Here is a 22,129-nt window from a genome sequence, read left to right on the forward strand (position 1 = left end):
TAGGTGCAACTTCCTATTGACTATCAACACTTCTGACTTCCAACTAGGGTTTCTTACGCACGCAGGAAATTATCTACAAGGTTCTCATATATATTCTTTTCCTTTAAGCAGCATTCTATACTCAGTACTAAGTACAAAGAAAGCTAAGTAAGCAAGCAAACAAACAAAAAACAAGATAGTTATTAACTCTAAGAAAAACAATAGTTGTCAAGGAAATGTAATTATAGCTCAACTGTGAAATGTTTAACAGTCATTATACTGTAAACAATGAACACTGATAAAACCAAAAATTATGATATGGGAAAATGGAACAGGTGGAATGTATTACAAATATTTTCTTCCAATCTATATTTTGCATTAGCATTTTCACAGCAGTGTCTTTCATACACAATAATTTTAAACACCACAAATTTTAAAGTTTTGAGTCCCATTGGTTTTTCCTTTAAAGTATGCAGCATCCCATCTAAAAAATGTTCCTACCCAAAGGATGGGATATTTTAAAATATGTATGCTATTAAAAGTTTTATAAATTATCTTTTATATTTAAGTCTATGATTCACTTCAAGTTAATTTTTATGTATGGTGTGAAATAACGATCAAGGCTCTTTTTTTCTTCTTATGGATATCTAATTGTCCTAGTACCATTTGCTGAGAAGACTATCATTTCCCTATTGGGTTATCTTGTCCCCTTTCCTAAGATCAGTTGACAATCAATATGAATGGCTATTTCTGATCTCTCTTTTCTGGTTCATTAAATGTCTATTCTTATGCCAATATCACAAAGTTTTATCACTGTAACTTTATAGTAAGTATTTATATTATGTGGTGTGAGTCTCCCAACTTCATTCAGAATTATTTTGGCTACAGTAAGTCCTTATGTACTGCTTCATAAATTTTACATTCAGTTTGTCAATTTCAATAAAAAAGACTACAGGGATTTTGATTAACACTGTATTGAGTATATAAATTAATTTACAAAGAACAGGCATCTTAACAATATCAAATCTTCTGATTTATGAACACGATTTATCTTGTCATTTAAATTTGCTTTACATTCTCTAAACAATGTTTCATAGTTTTCACTGAATATATTTTTTGCTGAATTTATTCCAAAATTAGCTCATGTTTATTGATGCTATTGTAAATTGTATTTTACAAATTTCAATTTCCAATTTTTCATTGCTCGTATATGGAACTACAAATGATTTTTGTATCTTGAACATGAATCCTGTGACCTTGATAAATTCAATCATTAGTTCTAGTAGCTTGAAGTGTTCTTTGATTTTCTATGTAGACAATCATGTTGTCCTTTTCAATCTGCATACCTCTTGTTCCTTTTTCTAGGCTATTGCACAGTTATGAAAACAATGTTGAAGCAAAAGTGATGAAGTGAAGTGGTGAGAGCAGACTTTCTTATTTTGTTCCTGATCTTAGGGAACAGCATTCAGTCTTTGAGCATTAACTATGATGTTAGTTGTAAGTTTTTCAAAAATGCCTTTTACTGGGATGAGGAAGTCCCTTTCTACTCCTAGTCTGCTGAGATGTTTTATCATGAATGGATGTGGAATTCTATCAAATGTTTTCATTGGTATAATTGAATGGTTTTCCATTTTCACTCTGTTAATGTGGTGAAATACCGTGATTAATTAATCCAATGTTATACAAACCTTACATTGCTGGTATAAATACTTTTTAACATACTGGTGGATTTAATTTGCTAACATTTTGTTAAGGATTTTTATATTCATAAAGGATATTGGTCTGTAGTTCTATTCTGATGTGTCTGTGTGGTTTTGGTGTCAGAGTAATTCCACTTCATAAAATTATTTGAGAGATATTTATTCCTCTTCTGTTTTCTAAAAAAGTTTTAGTTAATAGATATGCACATATTTCTGACTGTTATGAGTCAGAAAGAATTGACTCCTTTATCTTTATGTAAGTTTCCTCTCTAATCCTGGTAATATTCTTTGCTCTGAAGCCTACATCATTTCATATTAATATATTTACTTCATCTTTCTTTTGATTATTGTTTTCATCCATTTATTTTTAACCTTTAGCCTTTGTACTTAAAGAGAACTTCTTATAGATATCATATAATTTATGCAATCTGACAATTCCTGTCTTTTAATTGCTGGGTTTAGAGCATTTACACTTAATACAATTATTGATAAAACTGGATTTAAATCTACCATTTTGTAAGTTGCTTTCTATTAGATGCAGTTGTTCTTTGTTCCTTTATCTTCCTTTTCTTCTTTTGGATTAACTTGAATTTTTTTTCTGTCATTAGATTACTTTATTGTGTCCACTATATATATACCACTTAAAACTTTTTATTCTGAAAAAAGTTTAGATACATGAGAGGCTGCAAAAATAATACAGAGTTCCCATGTACCCTTAACCTAGCTTCCCCTAATGATCACTTCTTATATAATTATAGTACAATATCAACACCAGAAAATTACATTGGAATAATGATATTTTCTATCACTATAATTCTACCATTTTGAAAATGTTATAAAAATGGTGCCACGATATATGTAAACTTTTGATATTTGCTTCTTTCACTAAGTATACTGCTTTTGCATTTATCAATAGTCCATTCCTTTTAATGGAGTATTTCATTATATGTATGTACTACAATTTGTTTGAAGGACATTTGGGTTGTTTCCAAGTTTGGGGTTATTATAAATAAATTCTTGTAAAGATGTTTGTGTAAACCCAAGTTTTCATTTCTCTAAGATAAATATCCTGGTCCGGGAAGACCCCACATGCCGAGGAGCAACTAAGCCCAGGTGCCACAACTACTGAGCCTGTGCTCTAGAGCCTGCAAGCCACAACTACTGAGCCTGCATGCCACAGCTACTGAAGCCTGCATGCCGAGAGCCCGTGCTCCGCAACAAGAGAAGCCACCATATTGAGAAGTCCACGCACCGCAACTAAGAGTAACCCCCGCTCACTGCAACTGGAGAAAGCCTGCACGCAGCAACAAAAACCCAATGCAGCCAAAAATAAATAAATAAATAAATGTATTAAAAAAAAAAAAAGAAATGGGGGCTAGATACCCTTCAAGAAATTTGGATTAAAAAAAAAAGTTTACATTTTTTTATGATTTACATTTTTTTATTATTACTTTTTATCTCAACTATTGGTTTATAAGCTGATTGAAAGAATTATTTTTTTCTCAGATACTATGTTTTTATTTCTAGCATTTTCCTTTTACTGTCTTTACAGTTTCTATATTTCTTCTGAAATTTTCCATCTTTTTCATTTATGTTGTTTACCTTTTCTACTAGCTCCTTTAACATATTATTCATAGCTTTCTTAAAGTCCTTGTCTAACAGTTCTAAAATCTGAGTTATTTCTCCATCTGGCTTTATAGATTACATTATCTTTGACAATGGATGATGTTTTTTTAAATTGCTTTTTTGTTTATTTCATAATTTCTATTAAATACTAGAAATTATGTGTGGAAGAACAGGACAGACGGAGATAAATTATATTTACACCCAAAAAAGGGCATGCTTCTTTTTCTATCAAGGTGATAGTATGTGAGGGACTGCAACAATCTAGTCAATACTGAGTTCTATTTAGGTTCTCTTGCTTTACCTTCAGTGCACCACAAATTTGAAATGTCCGCAATAGTGGGATGCTTCTACCTTGTGAAAGTGTGTGCCAAGAATTCTTCTAAGTGTCCCAACTGCACTCTAAGCTTTCAGCAGTCCCTGCATGCCTGAACTATAGAGGGATATCTCTCTCCCCCAGTACTACATTAATCTTGATGGTTTCTCATTGTTCAGTTCATGATAATGGACGGAAGATTTCTTGGATCTACAGGTAGCACATCAGTATAAGGTAGGCCCTTTGCTCCAGCTGAGTCTTGGAGGTGTGGCTTTCCTGGTGTTTCTGTCCCGCTCCCCTAAGACAACCAAACTATGTCATATAACTGTGGGTGGTCCTGGGCAGGACAGACGTTCCTGCCTCTCCTCCAGTAGTAACAGATTTCTGTCTCAATAAAGGTCCTGATTTCAATAGGGTTTCCTGCCCAATTCCCAGGTGTAGATGGGTTTTGTTTCTATTCAGCCCCCAGAAACAGTTGATCCTGAACTGGACTTTGGAGGCTCGGGGAGGGGGACTTTACCTCTCTCACAGTGGCTTAAGGCTTTTGATTAGTGTGAGTTGAGAAAAGGGTCCAGGAAATAGGTAGGGTATTGTGCTTGTACGCTACCAGTAGGGGTGCTCTCTCATCTCCTAGTCAGCATGTGGTAGAGGCCAATGGAAATAAAGCTTGTGAGTGAGTATGGACTCCCTGTGTCAGGAACTCCTATTATTTTGGACTGTCATGGCAGCCTATGCTCAGCTTTTATAATTTTGTTACATTTTATCTGTTTTCTTCTTATCCACTTTTATGGTAGCTACGTTCTTACTGCTGCTCTGCCAAAGGAAAACATTTTATATGTCTCATCTCTCCTCTCAACAAACTAGGAAAAGAAGGAAATTTTCTCAACCTAGGAAAGGGCATCAGTAAAAATCTTAAAGATAACATCATAATGAATGGTGAAAGACTGAATGCTTTCTTTCTAAGACTGGCAGCAGGGAAGGCTATTCAACCCTACCACTTCTGTTCAAAATTGTACTTTTTTTCCTTCAATGTGATAGGCAACAAAAATAAATAAAAGGCATACAGATTACAGGGAAGAAATAAAAGTACCTTTACATGCAGATAAAATGATGTCTATGTAAACAATCCCAAAGAATTTACCAAAAAACCATAAGAACTATTAAGTGAGTGCAGCAAGGTTACAAAATAAAAGACCAATATACAAAAATCAATGAAAATCCTGTATTTAGCAATGAAAAAGTAGAAATTTAAATTTAAAAGTACTATTTACAAAAAAAAAAGTACTATTTACAAGAGCATAAAAAGACATGAAATACCTAGAAATAAATCTAACAAAATGTATTCAAGAAAACTAGAAAGCGTTGCTGGGAGAAATTAAAGACCTAAATCAAAAGAGAGAGATACTCTCTTCATGGATCAGGAGATTGAATAATATTAAGAAGTCAATACTCAATACCACCTCACACCTGTTAGAACAGCTATTATCAAAAAGAGAGGAAGTAACGAGTGCTGATGAGAATGTATAGAAAGGGATCCCTTGTGCACTATTGGTAGAAATGAAAATTGGTGCAGTTGATATGGAAAATTGTGTGGAGGTTCCTCAAAAATTTAGCTGGAACTTCCGTATGATCCAGCAATTCCACTTTCAGGTATTTAGCCAAGAAAATGAGAACACTAACTCGAAAAGATATATGCACCCCCATGTTCACTGCAGCATTATTTACAATAGCCAAGACAACATTAAGTGTCCACTGATGTATAAATGGATAAAGAAAATGTGGTATATAGGGGACTTCCCTGGTGACGCAGTGGTTAAGAATCCACCTGCCAATGCAGGAGACATGGGTTCAATCTTGGGTCCGGGAAGATCCCACATGCCGTGGAGCAACTAAGCCCATGCACCACATCTACTGAGCCTGCGCTCTAGAGCCCGCCACCCACAACTACTGAAGCGAACATGCCTAGAACCCATGCTCTGCAACAAGAGAAGCCACTGCAATGAGAAGCCTGCGCACCGCAATGAAGCATAGCCCCGACTCACCGCAACTAGAGAAAGCCACGCGCAGCAACGAAGACCCAAAGCAACCAAAAAAAAAAAACACCATGTGGTATGTATATATATACACAATGGAATATAATTGAGTCATAATAAAGAAAGAAATCTTGCCATTTGCAACAACATGTATTGTTGAGGGTATTATGCTAATAAGCAAAATAAATCAGACAGAGAAACTCAAATACCTTATGATCTCACTTATATGTGAAAACAAAAAAAAAAAAACAAACAACTCCAACCCCCACCCCACCAAGCTCACAGATACAGAGAACAGACTGGTGGCTGACAGAGGCAAGGGGCTGGGGGCAGTGAGTGAAATGGGCAAAGGAGGTTAAAAGGTACAAACTTCCAGTTATAAAATAAATGGGTCATGGGACGTAATCTACAGCATGGTGACAGTAGTTAATGACACTGCGTTGCATGTTTGAAAGTTGCTAAACAAGTGGATCTTAAGGGTTCTCATCACAAGAAAAAAATTTTGTGAGTATACATGGTGATGGAGGTTAACTGAACTTACTGTGGTGATCATTTTGCAATATATACAAGCATCAAATCATTGTGTTGTACGCCTGAAACTAATGTAACGTTGTATGTCAACTGTATCTCAATTTAAAAAAAGAAGTCAATTCTTACAAATTAATCCATAGACTCAAAACAATTCCAATCAAAATTGTACATACTTAAGCTAATTCTAAAAACTCGTAAGAAAAAGCAAAGGATTTATAAGGGACAAAACAATTTTGAATAAGAATAAAGTAGGGGTGAACACCATGTGATTTCAAGACTTATTATAAAGGTAGAGTAATCAAGCCAATGTAGTATTCTGTAAGGTCAGATGTATAGATCAATGAAACAGAATAGAAAGTTCAGAAACAGACCTATACATATATAACCAAGTGATTTTTTATGAAGGTGCCAAGATAACTCAATGAGGGAAAAACTGTCTTTCCAACAAAGAGTGCTGGAACAACCGAAAATCCATATGCAAACAAACAAACAAACAAAAAAACCCCCCACAAAATCAGAAAACAAACTGAACCTCCACCCTGAACAAGCCACCACAATGAGAAGCCTGAGTAACGCAACAAAGAGTAGCCCCCCCACTGTCTGCAACTAGAGAAAGCCTGTGCGCAGCAACAAAGACCCAGCACAGCCAAAAATAAATAAAATAAAATAAATAAATTTACATATATATATAAAAATAAAACAGAAATGGGATCTACAGACTTAGAAGAATTATTTGGAAATGACATATATGTTAGAGAATTTGTTTCCAAAATATATCAAGGGCTCTTATAACCCAATATAAATATGGGCTTGATATGAACACTTTTCCAAAAAAAAAAAAATGAATGGCTAAAAGGCACAGGAAAATATGCTCAATATCATTAGTCATTAAGAAAAGGCAAGTTAAAATAATCATGAGATACTACTACATACTGAGAAAAATAACTAAAATTAAACAGACTGACAATACTAAGTGCTAACAAAGATATAGGACAACTGGAACTCTGACACATTGCCAGTAGGGATGCAAAAATATGGCACTTGGAAAAACAATTTCACAGCTTTTTATGAAGTTAAATCTATGATTTCCATATGACCCAGCAGTCCCAGTTCCAGCTATTTACTCAAGTGAAATGAAAATACGTCTATACAAAGACTTGTACATGAATGATTAAAACAGGCTTATTCACAATAGCCCAAACTGAGACTATGCCAAATGGCCATTATGTGGTAAAGGAATTTTTAAAAATTGTTATATTAATATAGATATATAAATATTTATGTATCCATACATTGGAATATCAGTCAGCAATATAAATGAAAAAACTAATGGATCAATATTCAAAAGCTTTATGCTAAGTGAAATAAGCCAGACAAAAGGCTACATACTATAGGATTCCATTTTTGCAACATTCTGGAAAATTCAAAACTATAGTGATAGAAAGCAGATCTGTGATCACCAACGTCTAGAGGGAGATGTGACAGAAATGACTACAAAGGTGCATGAGGAAACTTTTGGGGGTAATGCAAATATTCTCTACCTTGATTGTAGTGGTAACTGACTATATGTATTTGTCAAGCCTCATCAAACAATATGTTTTAAAAAGACAAATTTCACTGTATGTGAATTATACCTCAATAAACCTCTCTTTAAAAAATTATGTTATATAGAAAAAAAAAATTATGTTATAGGGACTTCCCTGGTGGTGCAGTGGCTAAGAATCCGCCTGCCAATGCAGGGAACGTGGGTTCCATCCCTGGTCCAGGAAGATCCCACGTGCCGTGGAGCAACTAAGCCCGTGCGCCACACCTACTGAGCCTGGGCTCTAGAGCCCGCGAACCAAAACCACTGAAAGCCTGTGCGCCTAGAGCCCATGCTCCGCAACAAGAGAGGCCACCACAATGAGAAGCCTGTGCACCACAATGAAGAGTAGCCCCCGCTCGCCACAACTAGAGAAAGCCCGCATGCAGCAACGAAGACCCAACGCAGCCAAAAATAAATAAAAAATAAAATAAAAAAAAATTATGTTATAAAAGATCTCAGAATTGGAGAAAGATGACACTCATTAGTATGTATAAGTTCAACCATGCCGGTAAAAACAGCAGACAATGTGTGATGCGTCTACTTGAGAGTCATACTGAGATTTAAAAACTCTAATTTGCAGTTTTGGACAAACAGAATGTGAACACATCTATCTGTAGGGATCTAAAAACATAATACCAATTAAAAATGATTGACTTACATAAAAAAAGATTATTTGTAGCAATTATGTAGGAGCACCATGGAAAAAGCTGGCAACAAACATGAATATATATAAATCCTTTAAATGAGAAAGTGTGATATATATTATACTCCCTCATCAAAGTATACCCATATATAGAAAAGGATCGATATATGAACAGGTATAATAGTGTTCATTATACTACTGTTTACTTTGAATATGTCTGAATTTTTCCATAATAGAGATTAAAAATTAAATGGCAAAGACATGTTGCAGTATGCAAATAAGCTACATAATTAAAAAAAATTAAATACATTAAATAATTTGTATCAAGACAAACACATGATGGCCCAGCAATCAGTACCTTGGCAATAGCAGTTTGTTTAAACATGCGAGTAAACAACCCCACGACAGTCTGGGTGGCACCTGAATTTGGAGTTCTCATTAATTTTTCCCACTCTTCAAAGCTGGAATTCAATTCCTATGTAGGAGAAAATAATGTTTAGAAATACAGCATAAAGAACATAGCATTAATGCAATAATGAATTATGTCCTACTTATTTTTTTTATACAGAAATATATATATATATATGAAGAAAAATTCCCATAGGTGCCAGTGTGTTGATTTAAAAAACATCAATCAGTGTGGATGTAGGTCAGACACGTGTTTACGCTAATGACAGAAAGCAATGACAAGGTGTGGGAGGAAACCAAGCCCTTTGCTAACATCATATATCAAACAACTGCAGCCTTCTCTTACAGAGAAGCATGTAGTCAAGTAAAAATAAAAATTTAAGAAAATTTTTAAATAAAATAAAAATTTTATGTAAAAACAAAAACAAAGAACTCACAGTAGCAAAAATATATATGGTAGCAAAGCATTTTTTACTAAAAGCATTGAATTTATTTAAATAAGCATAAAGACGGGGAATATTAGTTAAATAAAATGTAACATAGTCATATATTAACTCTTATTTTTCTTTTGTTAAAATAATGGATACAGAAAATCAGATCGTTTTTATTTTACCAATAATATATTGCTCAATGTTTACAAAATTCTTAGTCTCAGCTTTCAAGACAAAACAAGGCAATAAACAGTCTCTGTTGACAAAGTTATATCCAGATTTGAAGAAATTTCAGAGACTATAAAAGCACTGTACTCCCCAAAAGTAAATGTAGACAAGGATTATCTAATCTTGTATTACCAATTCTGGTTTCTAATATGCTGAACTTTACATCTTACAACATGATCACAGAGCTTCAGGATTTCAAGAACAGAGGGCTGGATCCAAATTATCCTAGAAGACAGCTACTCGTACTTTAAAAAAAAAAAAAATCCTACAGCAAGAAAAAGAACTTTCCTTGATAATTATTGGGCTTCACACCCTACATATACTTAGAATTCTTTTTTTAACATCTTTATTGGAGTATAATTGCTTTACATTGGTGTGTTAGTTTCTGCTTTATAACAAAGTAAATCAGTTATACATATACATATGTCCCCATACCTCTTCCCTCTTGCGTCTCCCTTAAAATTCTTAATACTAAGTCTATGTTGCAGTTGAAGTGCTTTTTTTCTCTATTTAGCAGAAATATATTTTTAAATGACTAAGATACTAAATCTTTTCACATTATTTGATGACTAAATTTAAATTCTTCCTGCTCTCTTCTTGAAATGATACAAAGCCAATTCATATGGCTCTATTAATTAAACCTATTTTAAGAAAGTGGACTTCTCCTTCTGTGAAAAATGAAATATGTGCTATCTTTCACAGTATAATTTAAAATCATTTCAAATAAGACTCTCAATCAAACACGGGTTCTCACCTTGGCTGCCGCTGCTGGAAGATCAAATGGAATACGCTGTCTGATTTTAGGGGGCAGCTGGGTTAAAACTTCAGCCTTTAATCTTCTAATCATTATGTCACTTAATAGCTGATGAAGTTCATTAAGATTTGAGGCCCCTCTGCAATCCCACTGAGGTCTTTTACCAAAATATCTGTTAATATAAAGAAAACACATGTAGCAAAGCTGAACTTTAGAGTAAGAAAACAATTTATCCAGTATGTTCTTCTTTTTAATAAGGAGCCATGACGCTGTTTATTTCTTTTTTTTTTTAAGATTTTTTTTTTTGATGTGGACCATTTTTAAAGTCTTTATTGAGTTTGTTACAATATTGCTTCTGTTTTTATGTTTTGGTGTTTTTGGCCACGAGGCATGTGGGATCTTAGCTCCCTGACCATTGTTACAATATTGCTTCTGTTTTTATGTTTTGGTGTTTTTGGCCACGAGGCATGTGGGATCTTAGCTCCCTGACCAGGGATCGAACCAGCTCCCTCTGCATTGGAAGGCGAAGTCTTAACCACTGGACTGCCAGGGAAGTCCCTTTACTTTTATTTTTGAATGCAAATTAGTTTCAAAAAGCTCAACTTTAGAAATAGTAATGAATAAGATTACACATTACTCTCAGCTGTAGTAAATGTTAGTGTTTAAACATAGTGTTTATACTGAGTTAATAAAAGGGTGGGATGAACAGATAACTATGAATACCACTGGCATTTTGGATGACCTCACACGTGGCAGTGTGTTTAGCAGATCTAGCCCTAAATAAGCACTAACTGCAAGTACACCAGCCAGTATACATAACAACCAAAACCAACTAAAATGATTTCTACAAATTCTAGGAGGCAATATTATCTCCCATTGAACTGTTAAGCACAGCAGATAGATCACTTGGTGATCTCTTCTTCCTTTGAACCACTGGATTGACAGCAAAGGAAAAAAAAAAGGTACAAATGCCCTATGAAAGAGAGATGGGAGAGAAAACATCAGAGGATAAGTGATTTCAACAAACGTTTAAGTCAGACAGACAAGCGGTAGCTGACCCGACAAAAGAAAGTAAGCTACAACTTAAAATGTTTGCAATAGGGAACTTATCCTCTAGATCTCTGAGAAGACCAGGAGTTGGAAGCACCAAGCACTGGGGTAGGTATTAAATCGAGCGGACCTATTGAACTTAGGCATCAGGACAGCTGGCCTAATGGCATCCCTGAATCACTGTGACAACCCCACACAAATCCACAAAATTCCCAATCATCTTCCAGGGGCCAATACTACTAAAAATAGCTACTAGAGAATAATTAACAAAGGAAAAATTCCTGTTAGGTTGTATTATAATTACTAATATTAAAAATTAAATAACTATTCATTTTAGTGGGATTTGGTGGTATATAATGCAAACAGTGTCATTTTGAGAAACCTGGAACTTGGCTGACATTGTTTTTTTTTTTAGTTTAATGTATTTTGATAGCAAACATACAGGAATAGTACCAAAAACATTAAAATCATGTATTTGCATGTAGAATTGATTAGAAAAGTATAGTGAATGGATGGAACTACTGTATGATAAAATGACAGACACCACTTAGTTGTCATCAATAAGAAATGTATTGTTTATTGAAATATTTTGACTTTTTAATGCTTTATGTCTCCATATTTATATTAAAACTTTATACACTAATGAAAATGGAAAAATACTTGCCAATAACCGATTCTGTCACCATTTTTCCATTCACAATCAAGATACTTAAGTACATTTTGACCTCACGGTAAAAAAAAAAAAGAAAAAAAATCTAATTTTTGTCAATTATATCTTAATAAAACTGGAAAAATAAACTGAACAGGAAAAAAAATCTAATGTTTAGGACTACAGAAAATGAGAAAAAGATGTTGGGTCTTTTTTTGTTGCCATTAAAATGAATTCTTAAGCACATTCTCCACCTTTGCAAGTCATTGGGCAAGTGTACAACATGCTAAGCGAAGGTCTTTTGGCACAATTATTCCACTTTGGTATAGAAAGCACACAGGTGTTGTCACACAGGCTAACCACATAGGCCTCACTTGCCTCCTGCAGAGCACAAAATAGTTGAGCACCACATGCACAGGTCTGTTTTGAAGTCGGAGCAATCTAATTTCAGATGCCACACACTACCAGTACCAGGCCTGTAACAATGAGGTTTCTTCACCCCTCCAGGAGAAAGCACTCTATTGAGAGAAGCTTTTGTAGCCAGTTGCCTCCTGGGTGCTTTGTCACTGGTTGATTGCAAGCCCTATGCTTGGTGTAAATGATGGTTTAGAGAAATCCTTTCATCCACCCTCCCTAATCCTCACTTCTCTTTTAGCTGGAGTCAGACCCCTTGAGGTGGTATTGACTTTAAAGAGTGTTGGCTTCTGAGCCCCCAGACTCAAGTTTGGGGTGCAAAAGGCAAATGAGAAGGGGAGGGAGGGCTAAGAGATGCCACCTGTAAAGACCTGGTCTCTTCCCCTTAAATTTGATGTAAATTATACATACTTTTTGGAATATCCTATTCTTTCTTAAAAACAGCTTTATGAAGATATAATTCATAATTCCATACAATTTACCCACTTAAAGTGTACAATTCAATAACGTTTTCTAGTATACTCACAGATATGTGCAACTACCATCATCACAGTAAATTTTAGAACATTTTTATCATCTCAAGAAGGAACCTTGGGCTTCCCTGGTGGCGCAGTGGTTAAGAATCCGCCTGCCAATGCAGGGGACACGGGTTCAAGCCCTGGTCCGGGAAGATCCCACATGCCGCGGAGCAACTAAGCCCATGCACCACAACTACTGAGCTTGCACTCTAGAGCCCGTGAGCCACAACTACTGAAGCCCGTGGGCATAGAGCCCGTGCTCCGCAACGAGAAGCCACTGCAATGAGAAGCCTGGACACCACAATGAAGAGTAGCCCTCCCCTTGCCGCAACTAGAGAAATCCTGCACGTAGCAACGAAGCCCCAACGCAGCCAAAAGTAAATAAATAAAACAAATAAATTTATTAAGAAAAAAAAGAAAAAGAAGGAACCTCGTATCCTTTAGCTATCCCTCCCTTAACCGCTGTCCTGTCTACCCAGCCCTAAGCAACCACTAATCTATTTTCTGTCTCTAAAGATTTTCCTATTCTGAATTTTCATATATATGGAATCATACAGCACTGTATAGTCTTTTATGACTAGCTTCTATTACTTAGCATAATATTTTCAAGATTCATCCATGTTGTAGCAAATAATATTCCATTGTATGGATATACCACATTTTGTTTATTCATTTATCTGTTGATAGACATTTGGGCTGTTTCCAACTTTGGGCTTTTATAAACAATGCTGCTATCAAAATTCATGTACAAGTTTTTTTGTGGACATATACTTTCATTTCTCTTGGGTATATACCTAGGAGTTGAATGGCTGGCTTGCATGGCAATTCTACGTTTAATCATTTGAGGAAGTGCTAGACCGTTTTCCAAAGTAGCTAGACCAGTTTACATTCCAACCAGCAGTGTTCAAGGATTCTAATTTCTCCACATCTTCATCAACACTTGTTATGTGACTTTTTGAGTTTAGCCATGCTAGTGGGAATGAAGTGGTATCTCACTGAGGTTTCGATTTCTATTTCTCTGATGACTAATGATGTCAAGCATTTTTTTTTTCATGTGCTCATTGCCCATTTGTATGTCTTTGCTGGAGAAATGCCTATTCAAATACTTTACCCATTTCTGAATTCGGTTGTCATACTGAGTTGTATGAATTCTTAATATATCTAGATACAAGTCCTGTATAAAATGTATGATTTACAAACAATTTCTCCTATTCTGTGGGCTGTCTTTTCATTTGTTTCTATTTACAATTTTGTTTGCTTAAGTTACCATTTACTTCAGAAGTTAAATCCTAATGTTATTTAACTTGTTGTGTTAAATAACATTAGAAGTGGGACCTTAGAGCATGTTGTTACTTGATGTTGGGAAGAATGATGCACACTGTGAATAAAAATGGTGACCAGTCTTTCCCTAACAGGAGCTATTCACCATCTACTTTTATTGTAGCCACTCAAAACTTACTTTTGTATAGATGGCTGCCTATGGCATTTAGCTGCTGGTTTTTATTTTAGAACTATATTCTTAATGAATTTTTAAAAAATCAAAGTGACACATGCAATAGTTTTTAAACTTCAAATAAAAAGACTTCCAAGGAAATAGGGTCAGTAAGTTCAGGCTTTGATTTATCCTCTTTGCTTCAAACTCAGGATAGGTAAAATATAAAGAGAAAACAAAAATCCACATTTGGGGATAAAGACAAGGTAAATGCCTCTGTAGTCCAGAAACAGAACAAAAATGTAAAGATGAGAGCAGGGTTAAAGCCATGAAGCTGCTGTTTTATGTTTAAGAGAAGGCAGTAAGAATCAAGAATCAGGGTTGTAAGGACAAAGTATTTTTGGTACAGTGTTAATATAAAATGGATTTTCTAGGAACCATAAATGCTGTTAATGCAAAAGGATATTGTACTTTGCTTTATTAGAAAACTAACCCAAAGTTGTTTGCCACTTTGGAAAATCATGTCACTGACAACAGTGACATTGAAGTAGCTGCCTTGCAAACACACACAGCTATATTAGCTTGTGTTTGTAGAGCAAGTGTTTATAATGATTCCATACAGACATCAACTTTCATCAATTTTATGATTCAGATTCCCCCCTTTAATATCTCTGAAATTCACAGAGATCTATTAGTTTAATTGTAGCAGTTCTTCCCTCAATGGTATGTAAAATAATAGTGCATATTATAATCAAGGCTGTCTTAGATTCAATAAAATCCAGTATATAAATATACTTATTTCACTCTTTTTAAAATTGACTTCCAGTGTAGTCATTCCTATCTAATGATTATACAGACAAGATGGTGGAGTAGAAGGATGTGAGCTCACCTCTTCCTAAAGAAACACCAAAATCACAACTAACTGCTGAACAACCATTGACAAAAAAACATTGGAACCTACCCAAAAAGATAGCCCACATCCAAAGACAAAGAAGAAGCCACAATGAGACATAGGAGGGGCACAACTGTGATAAAATCAAATCCCATACATGCCAGGTGGGCAACCCACAAGCTGGAACATAATTATACCACAGAAATTCTCCTACAGGAGTGAAAGTTCTGAGCCCCACGTCAAGCTCCCCAGCCAGAGAATCTGGCTTTGAAGGTCACTGGGGTTTGACTGCAGGAATTCCACAGGACTGGGGGAAACAGAAACTTCAGTCTTGGAGAGCACACACAGGGTCTCGTGCGTACCAGGACCCAGGGGAAAAAATCAGTGACCTCATAAGAGACTGGGCCAGACTTATTTGCTAGTATTGGAAGGTCTCCTGTGAAGGTGGGGAGCAGCTGTGGCTCACTGCAGCGACAAGGACACGGGTGGCAGTAGTTCTGAGAAGTACTCATTGGTGTGAACCCTCCTGGAGGCCACCATTTTCTCACCAAGACCTGGCCCCAGCCAACAGTCTGCAGGCTCCAGTGCTGGGACGCCTCAGGCCAAACAACCAACAGGGTGGGAACACAGCCCCACCCTTCAGCAGACAGGCTGTTTAAAGTCTTCTAAGCACACAGTTTCCCAATAAACACACCCCCTGACAAGGCTCTGCCCACCAGAGGGACATGAACCAGCTCCACCCACCAGTGGGCAGGTACCAGTCCCTCCCCGCTGAAGCCTGCAAAGCCTCTTACACAGCCTCATTCATGAGGGGGCAGACAGCAGAAGCAAGAACTATAGCCCTGCAGCCAGAGGAACGGAAACCACAATCACAATAAGTTAGACAAAATGAGAGAGGAGAGGAATATGTCCCAGATGAAGGAACAAGACAAAACCCCAGAACAACAACTAAGTGAAGTGGAGAGAGTCAATCTACCTGAAAAAGAATTCAGAGTAATGATAGTACAGATGATACAACATCTCAGAAAAAGAATAGAGGCATGAATCAAGAAAATACAAAATCAAAAGATTTATAGACAAGCAAAAGCTAAGAGAATTTAGCACGACCAGACCAGCTTTGCAACAAATGCTAAAGGAACTTCTCTAGGTGGAAAAGACCACAACTAGAAACAAGAAAATTACAAATGGAAAAGCTCCTATCTATTTACATTCAAAAATACATATTATTTTAGTTTGCATAATTTTTATTTTTCCCCTGTGTTATGCTGGGTTGTATTAGTTTTTTAAAAAATTACCAGTAGACATAGATTATTATATCTATGTATTTTGTTTCAGTATTAGGGGAGCATTACACAATATTTATTACAAAACGTGGGCATTAAGGTCAACAGGGTTGAGAAACACTGCTCTACAATACTACTACTTCCCTGCTCTTATTATGGTCATTTACACCTATTATGTACTATATATGTAAGACTAAGTTCTGAGAAAAAAAAGTTATTTAATATTTGTGCATGTCAATCTTTAACACAAAGTAAATAAATAAAAGCCCATGAGGAGCAATAAAGACCAAGTAAAGTAAACGAACAAACAAAACCCCCACAACATTTGAGGAAGATGAATGCACAAGATCTTAAATGCCTTAAATTAGAAAACTGTAAGTATTATGAAGGTAAATGTAACATGACATGCAATACAACACAGCTACAAAGATGGTGGAATAGTGACTCTTACCACAAACAAAATGTGAAGAAATAGCTCATAAGCTAAAAAAAGGTATTAAACAGAACTCCTCATACAGTCAAATTCTCTTTACCTGGATAGGTGTACACCAAGGTACGTTGGTAGTTATGAATTACTCCATCTCCTACCTTCTAATTGCTCCCACACAACCCTAAGTTTAGTTTCTAAAATGCAAATTATATTATTCCCTTCCTTAAAAACTTTCAAGAAAAATATGAGCAATGATGTTTCCCTCTTCCAATACCATAAACTCTTACTTTATTTTTAAGATTTATTTATTTGTTTGTTTATTTATTTTGGCTGCACTAGGTCTTCATTGCAGTATGCAGGATTTTTTTTTTTTTAAAGATTTATTATTTATTTAATTTATTTTTGGCTGTGTCGGGTCTTAGTTGTGGCATACAGGCTCTTTGTTGCAGTGCGTGGGCTTCTCTCTGGTTGTAGCGTGTGGGTTTTCTCTTCTCTAGCTGTGGCAGGCAGGCTCCAGGGCACGTGGCCTCTGTAGTTGTGGTGCACAGGTTCCAGAGCACATGGGCTCTGTAGTTTGCAGCACGTGGGCTCTAGTTGTGCTGTGTGGGCCTACTTGCCACATGGCATGTGGGATTGTAGTTCCCTGACCAGGGATCAAACCTGCATCCCCTCCATTGTCAGGTGGACTCTTTGCCACTGGACCACCAGGGAAGTCCCCAGGATCTTTTTTAGTAGCAGCATGTGGACTTCTTAGTTGCAGCATGCAGAGTTCTTAGCTGTGGCATGCAGACTCTTAGTTGCTGCATGCAAACTCTTAGTTGCGGTATGCATGTGGGATCTAGTTCCCTGACCAGGGATTGAACCCAGGACCCCTGCACTGGGAGCATGGAGTCTTACCCACTGGACCACCAGGGAAGTCCCTGTTACGGTTTTTAAGTGTTCTTAAAAATTCAGCTTGGAAATACAATACTAAACCAGGATTCTCTCATGCTTTATCAGTCTTATGAGATTAGATGATAGTCATAAAACATCACTAAATACGGGAAATTAGTTCTTCCTATTATCTCATACTCTCTCAATTGTCAGCCCCAGACTCATAATCATGAAAGTTATGAGTGAAATAATAATGACTGAAAATTTCCCCTAGTTAAAGTCAGATACCAAACCACAAATCCAGAAAGCTCAGAGAATATCAAGCAGGATAAACACCCAAAAAACTACACCCAGGCATACCACATTCAAACTTCAGAAAATCAAAAATAAGGGAAAAAACACTGAAAGAAGTCAGGGAAAAAAATAAAACACCTTACATATATGGGAGCAAAAATAAGAATTATATATAACTTCTCCTCTGAAACGAAAGCAAGAAGAGAGTAGAGTAAAATATTTAAAGTGTTCAGAGAAAACCCCACCACCCTAGAATTCTGTACCCTGCAAAATTATCCATCAAAAGTCAAGGTGAAACAAAGACTTTCTCAGACAAACAAAAATTGAGGGGATTTGTTCGTAAGACCTGCTTTGCAAGAAATATTAAATGAAGATCTTCACTGGGACAAAAGTGAGACAGTGCCATGGACATATATACACTACCAAATGTAAAATAGATAGCTAGTGGGAAGCAGCCACATGGCACAGGGAGATCAGCTCAGTGCTTTGTGACCACCTGGAGGGGTGGGATAGGGAGGGTGGGAGGGAGACACAAGAGGGAGGAGATATGGGGATATATGTATATGTATAGCTGATTCACTTTGTTATAAAGCAGAAACTAACACCATTGTAAAGCAATTGCACTCCAATAAAGATGTTAAAAAAAAAAAAAGAACCAAGTGAGAAAAATAAAAGTCCCTGTGAAGAGAAAATAAATAAATAAATGAAGATCTTTAGAAAGAGAAAAATGATGTAAGTCAGAATATCAGATCTACATAAAGAAGGCAAGAGAATTGGAGAATGAATGAGTGAAAGTAAAATAAAAACTTTTATTTTTCTTATTTTTAATTGATCTAACAGATCACAGTTTGCTCAAAATAATAATAGCAACAGTGTATTCCATTATCTCTCTCTATATATGCTTATGTATAACTGAAATGAGTGACAGCAATGATACAAGGTACTAGAGGGAAGAATGAGGATTATTTTGTTAATATAAGATACTTGCACTATTCATGAAGTAGTATAGTGTTGCTAGACCATGGTATAGTGATGACTTTTTAGATACAATACCAAAGGCATGATGTATAAAAGAAATAATTGATAAGCTGGATGGACTTCATTAAAATTAAAACTTTTGCTCTTTGAAAGACAATGTGAAGAGAATGGAAAGATAAACTCCAGACTGAGAAAAATATTTGCAGAAGACACACTAATGAAGGACTATTATCTAAAATATGCAAAGAACTCTTAAAACCCAAGAATAAGAAAACAAGTAACTCAATTTTAAAATGGCAGGACTTCCTTGGTGGCACAGTGGTTGAGAATCTGCCTGCCAATGCAGGGGACACGGGTTCAAACCCTGGTCCGGGAAGATTCCACATGCCGCAGAGCAACTAAGCCCATGAGCCACAACTACTAAGCCTGCACCGTGGAGCCTGTGCACCGCAACTACTGAGCCCACGTGCTGCCACTACTGAAGTCCGCGCACCTAGAGCCCATGCTCCGCAACGAGAAGCCCGCAAACCACAACGAAGAGTAGCCCCCCTCCCGCAACTAGAGAAAGCCTGTGTACAGCAACGAAGACCCAACGCAGCCAAAAATAAATAAATAAAGTTATTTTTTTTAAAAAAATGGCAAAAGACCTGAACAGACATCTCACCAAGAAAGATACACAGATTTCAAGTAAGCATATGAAATGATTTACAACATCATAAGTAATTAGGGAATTGCAAATTAAAACAATGAGATACCACTATACATCTATTAGAATGGCTAAAATCCAAAACACTGATGACACCAAATGCTGACAAGGATGTGGAGCGATAGGAAATCTCATTCATTGCTGGGGGGAATGCAAAATGGTAGAACTATCAAGTCATGAAAAAATGTGGAAGAAACTTAAATGTATATAACTAAGTGAAAGAAGTTAATATGAAAAGGCAACATTATATGATTCCAACCAAATAACATTCTTGAAAAGGCACTATGGAGACACTAAAAAGATAAATGCTTGCTAGGGCTTACAGGGGAGGGAGAGATGATTAGGTGGAACACAGAGAATCTTTAGGGCAGTGAAACTATTCTAACAAAGGTGGATACATGCCACTGCACCTTTGTCAAAACCCATAGAATGTTTAATACCAAGAGTGACCCCTAATGTAAACTGTGGACATAGGGTGATAATGATGTGTCAATGGAGTTCAATGATAGTACAAATGTGCATTGTGTTGCAGAATTTCAATAGTGTGGGAGGTTGTGCATTGTGAGAAGAGGGGGTATATGGGAACTCCTTGTACTTTCTAGTCAATTTTGCTGAGAACCTACAACTGCTCCTAAAAAATAAAGTTTATTAATTTAAAAAAGGGGGTGTTGCATATTTCAGCTTCTACCCTGCACATTTCCAGGATTCCCTCCCCAAAGCCCACTAGGGCAACAGATCTTCTGAGCTAAGGGTGCCTGCGCTGATGTCAGACTGCTTGAGATCTTGGGCTGGGGAGCTTTTAAGTGCCTAAGGCCAAGGAATTTTCAGAGGTCTATGAGGCTTTTTTTTAATGAAGTAAAAAGAACAAATTTGTATTTGTGTGTGTGTGTGTGTATGTGTGTGTGTGTGTGTGTGTGTGTGTTGGGGAGTATGGTGTACAAAAGCAGGAGATTCTGGGACTAGGAAACATTCCTGACTTTAGGTCTTAGCCATTTCTTTCCTGATCTTTAGTTTCTAAAATGCATAAAATGTGAAAGTCCACTATTTTGGGGGAATGGTTGAATAAAATGTAGATCATGCCAAACATGGACTATTAAGCAACTATTCATTAAGAAGCAGTTGATTAATATGTATGGAGTAAGAAAAATGTCAAAGGTATACAATAAATGAAAAACAGAAGTTGTAGAGTAATATGTTTGATACGAAAGATTATGTATATGTATATGTGTGTGTACATGTGTATGTCTGTATAATAATGGAAACAGCGCTGGAAGAATATGCAGCAAAATATAACATTGCTAATCTTGGGGGTAATGGTGGTGGGGATTAAAAGGGTTGACATAAAAACTTTTTTTTTAACTCCCATTTTGTTTTTAGAGGCATACTTCAGAGATACTGTGGGTTCAGTTCCAGACCACCACAATAAAGTGAATATCACAATAAAGCGAGTCACACAGTTTTTGGTTTCCCAGTGTATATAAAAGTTATATACAAGTTGCATACAAAAGTTGTATATAAAAGTATACTGTAGTCTCTTAAGTGCACAACAGCATTATGTCTAAAAGAAAAGTACATACCCTAATAAAAATATTTTATTGCTAAAAAATACTCAGCTTCAGTGAGTCATATTTTCACAATAATAACATCAAAGATTACTGATCACAGACACCATAACAACTATAATAATAATGAAAACATGTGAAATATTATGAGAATTACCCAAGTGTGACACAGAGACATGAAGTGAGCAAACACCACTGGAAAAATGGTGCTGATACACTTGCTTAGATGCAGGGTTGCCAGAACCTTCAATTTATGAAAAAATACAGTATCCGAGAAGCACAATAAAATGAAGTATGCCTGTACTTTGTCTACCTGTTTATAATAAGCAAATAATGCTTTTGTAATTAAAAAATTTCAATTCAGAAAAAAATCACAACAAATTTCACAATTTAAAAAATTTATAGGGGCTTCCCTGGTGGCTCAATGGTTAAGAATCCACCTGCCAATGCAGGGGACACGGGTTCGAGCCCTGGTCTGGGAAGATCCCATATGCCGCGGAGCAGCTAAGCCCGCGAGCCACAACTACTGAGCCCGCGAGCCACAACAACTGAGCCCGTGTGACACAACTATTGAAGCCCGCATGCCTAGAGCCCGTGCTCCGTGACAAGAGAAGCCACTGCAATGAGAAGCCCGCACACCACAACGAAGAGTAGCTCCCACTCGCCGTAACAAGAGAAAGCCTGTGCACAGCAACAAAGACCCAATGCAGCCAAAAATAAAAATAAATAAATTTATTTTTAAAAAAATGTTTATAAACACCTACACTTGTTTCCAAATCCAGGAAAAGAACACATTTTTATTAGTTAACTGGACACA

At 36.2% G+C, this 22,129-nt stretch overlaps 1 protein-coding gene across 10 annotated transcripts in view; it reads right to left on the bottom strand.

The window, feature by feature from the left end:
* The window catches only part of ZRANB3 (zinc finger RANBP2-type containing 3), a 362,989-nt gene that overhangs the window by 171,629 nt on the left and 169,231 nt on the right, over positions 1 to 22,129 (bottom strand). For all 10 annotated transcript variants that reach the window (XM_079924961.1, XM_079924967.1, XM_079924959.1 and 7 more), the window contains 2 exons: positions 10,232 to 10,403; positions 8,769 to 8,885 (listed from right to left, as the gene is read on the bottom strand). In XM_079924961.1, the coding sequence (XP_079781087.1) occupies positions 8,769 to 8,885; positions 10,232 to 10,403 (289 nt within the window). The remainder of the gene's footprint in view (positions 1 to 8,768; positions 8,886 to 10,231; positions 10,404 to 22,129) is intronic.

This window comes from Stenella coeruleoalba (assembly GCF_951394435.1).
Source record: "Stenella coeruleoalba genome assembly, chromosome: 6".
NCBI classification, from domain to species: Eukaryota; Metazoa; Chordata; class Mammalia; order Artiodactyla; family Delphinidae; genus Stenella; species Stenella coeruleoalba.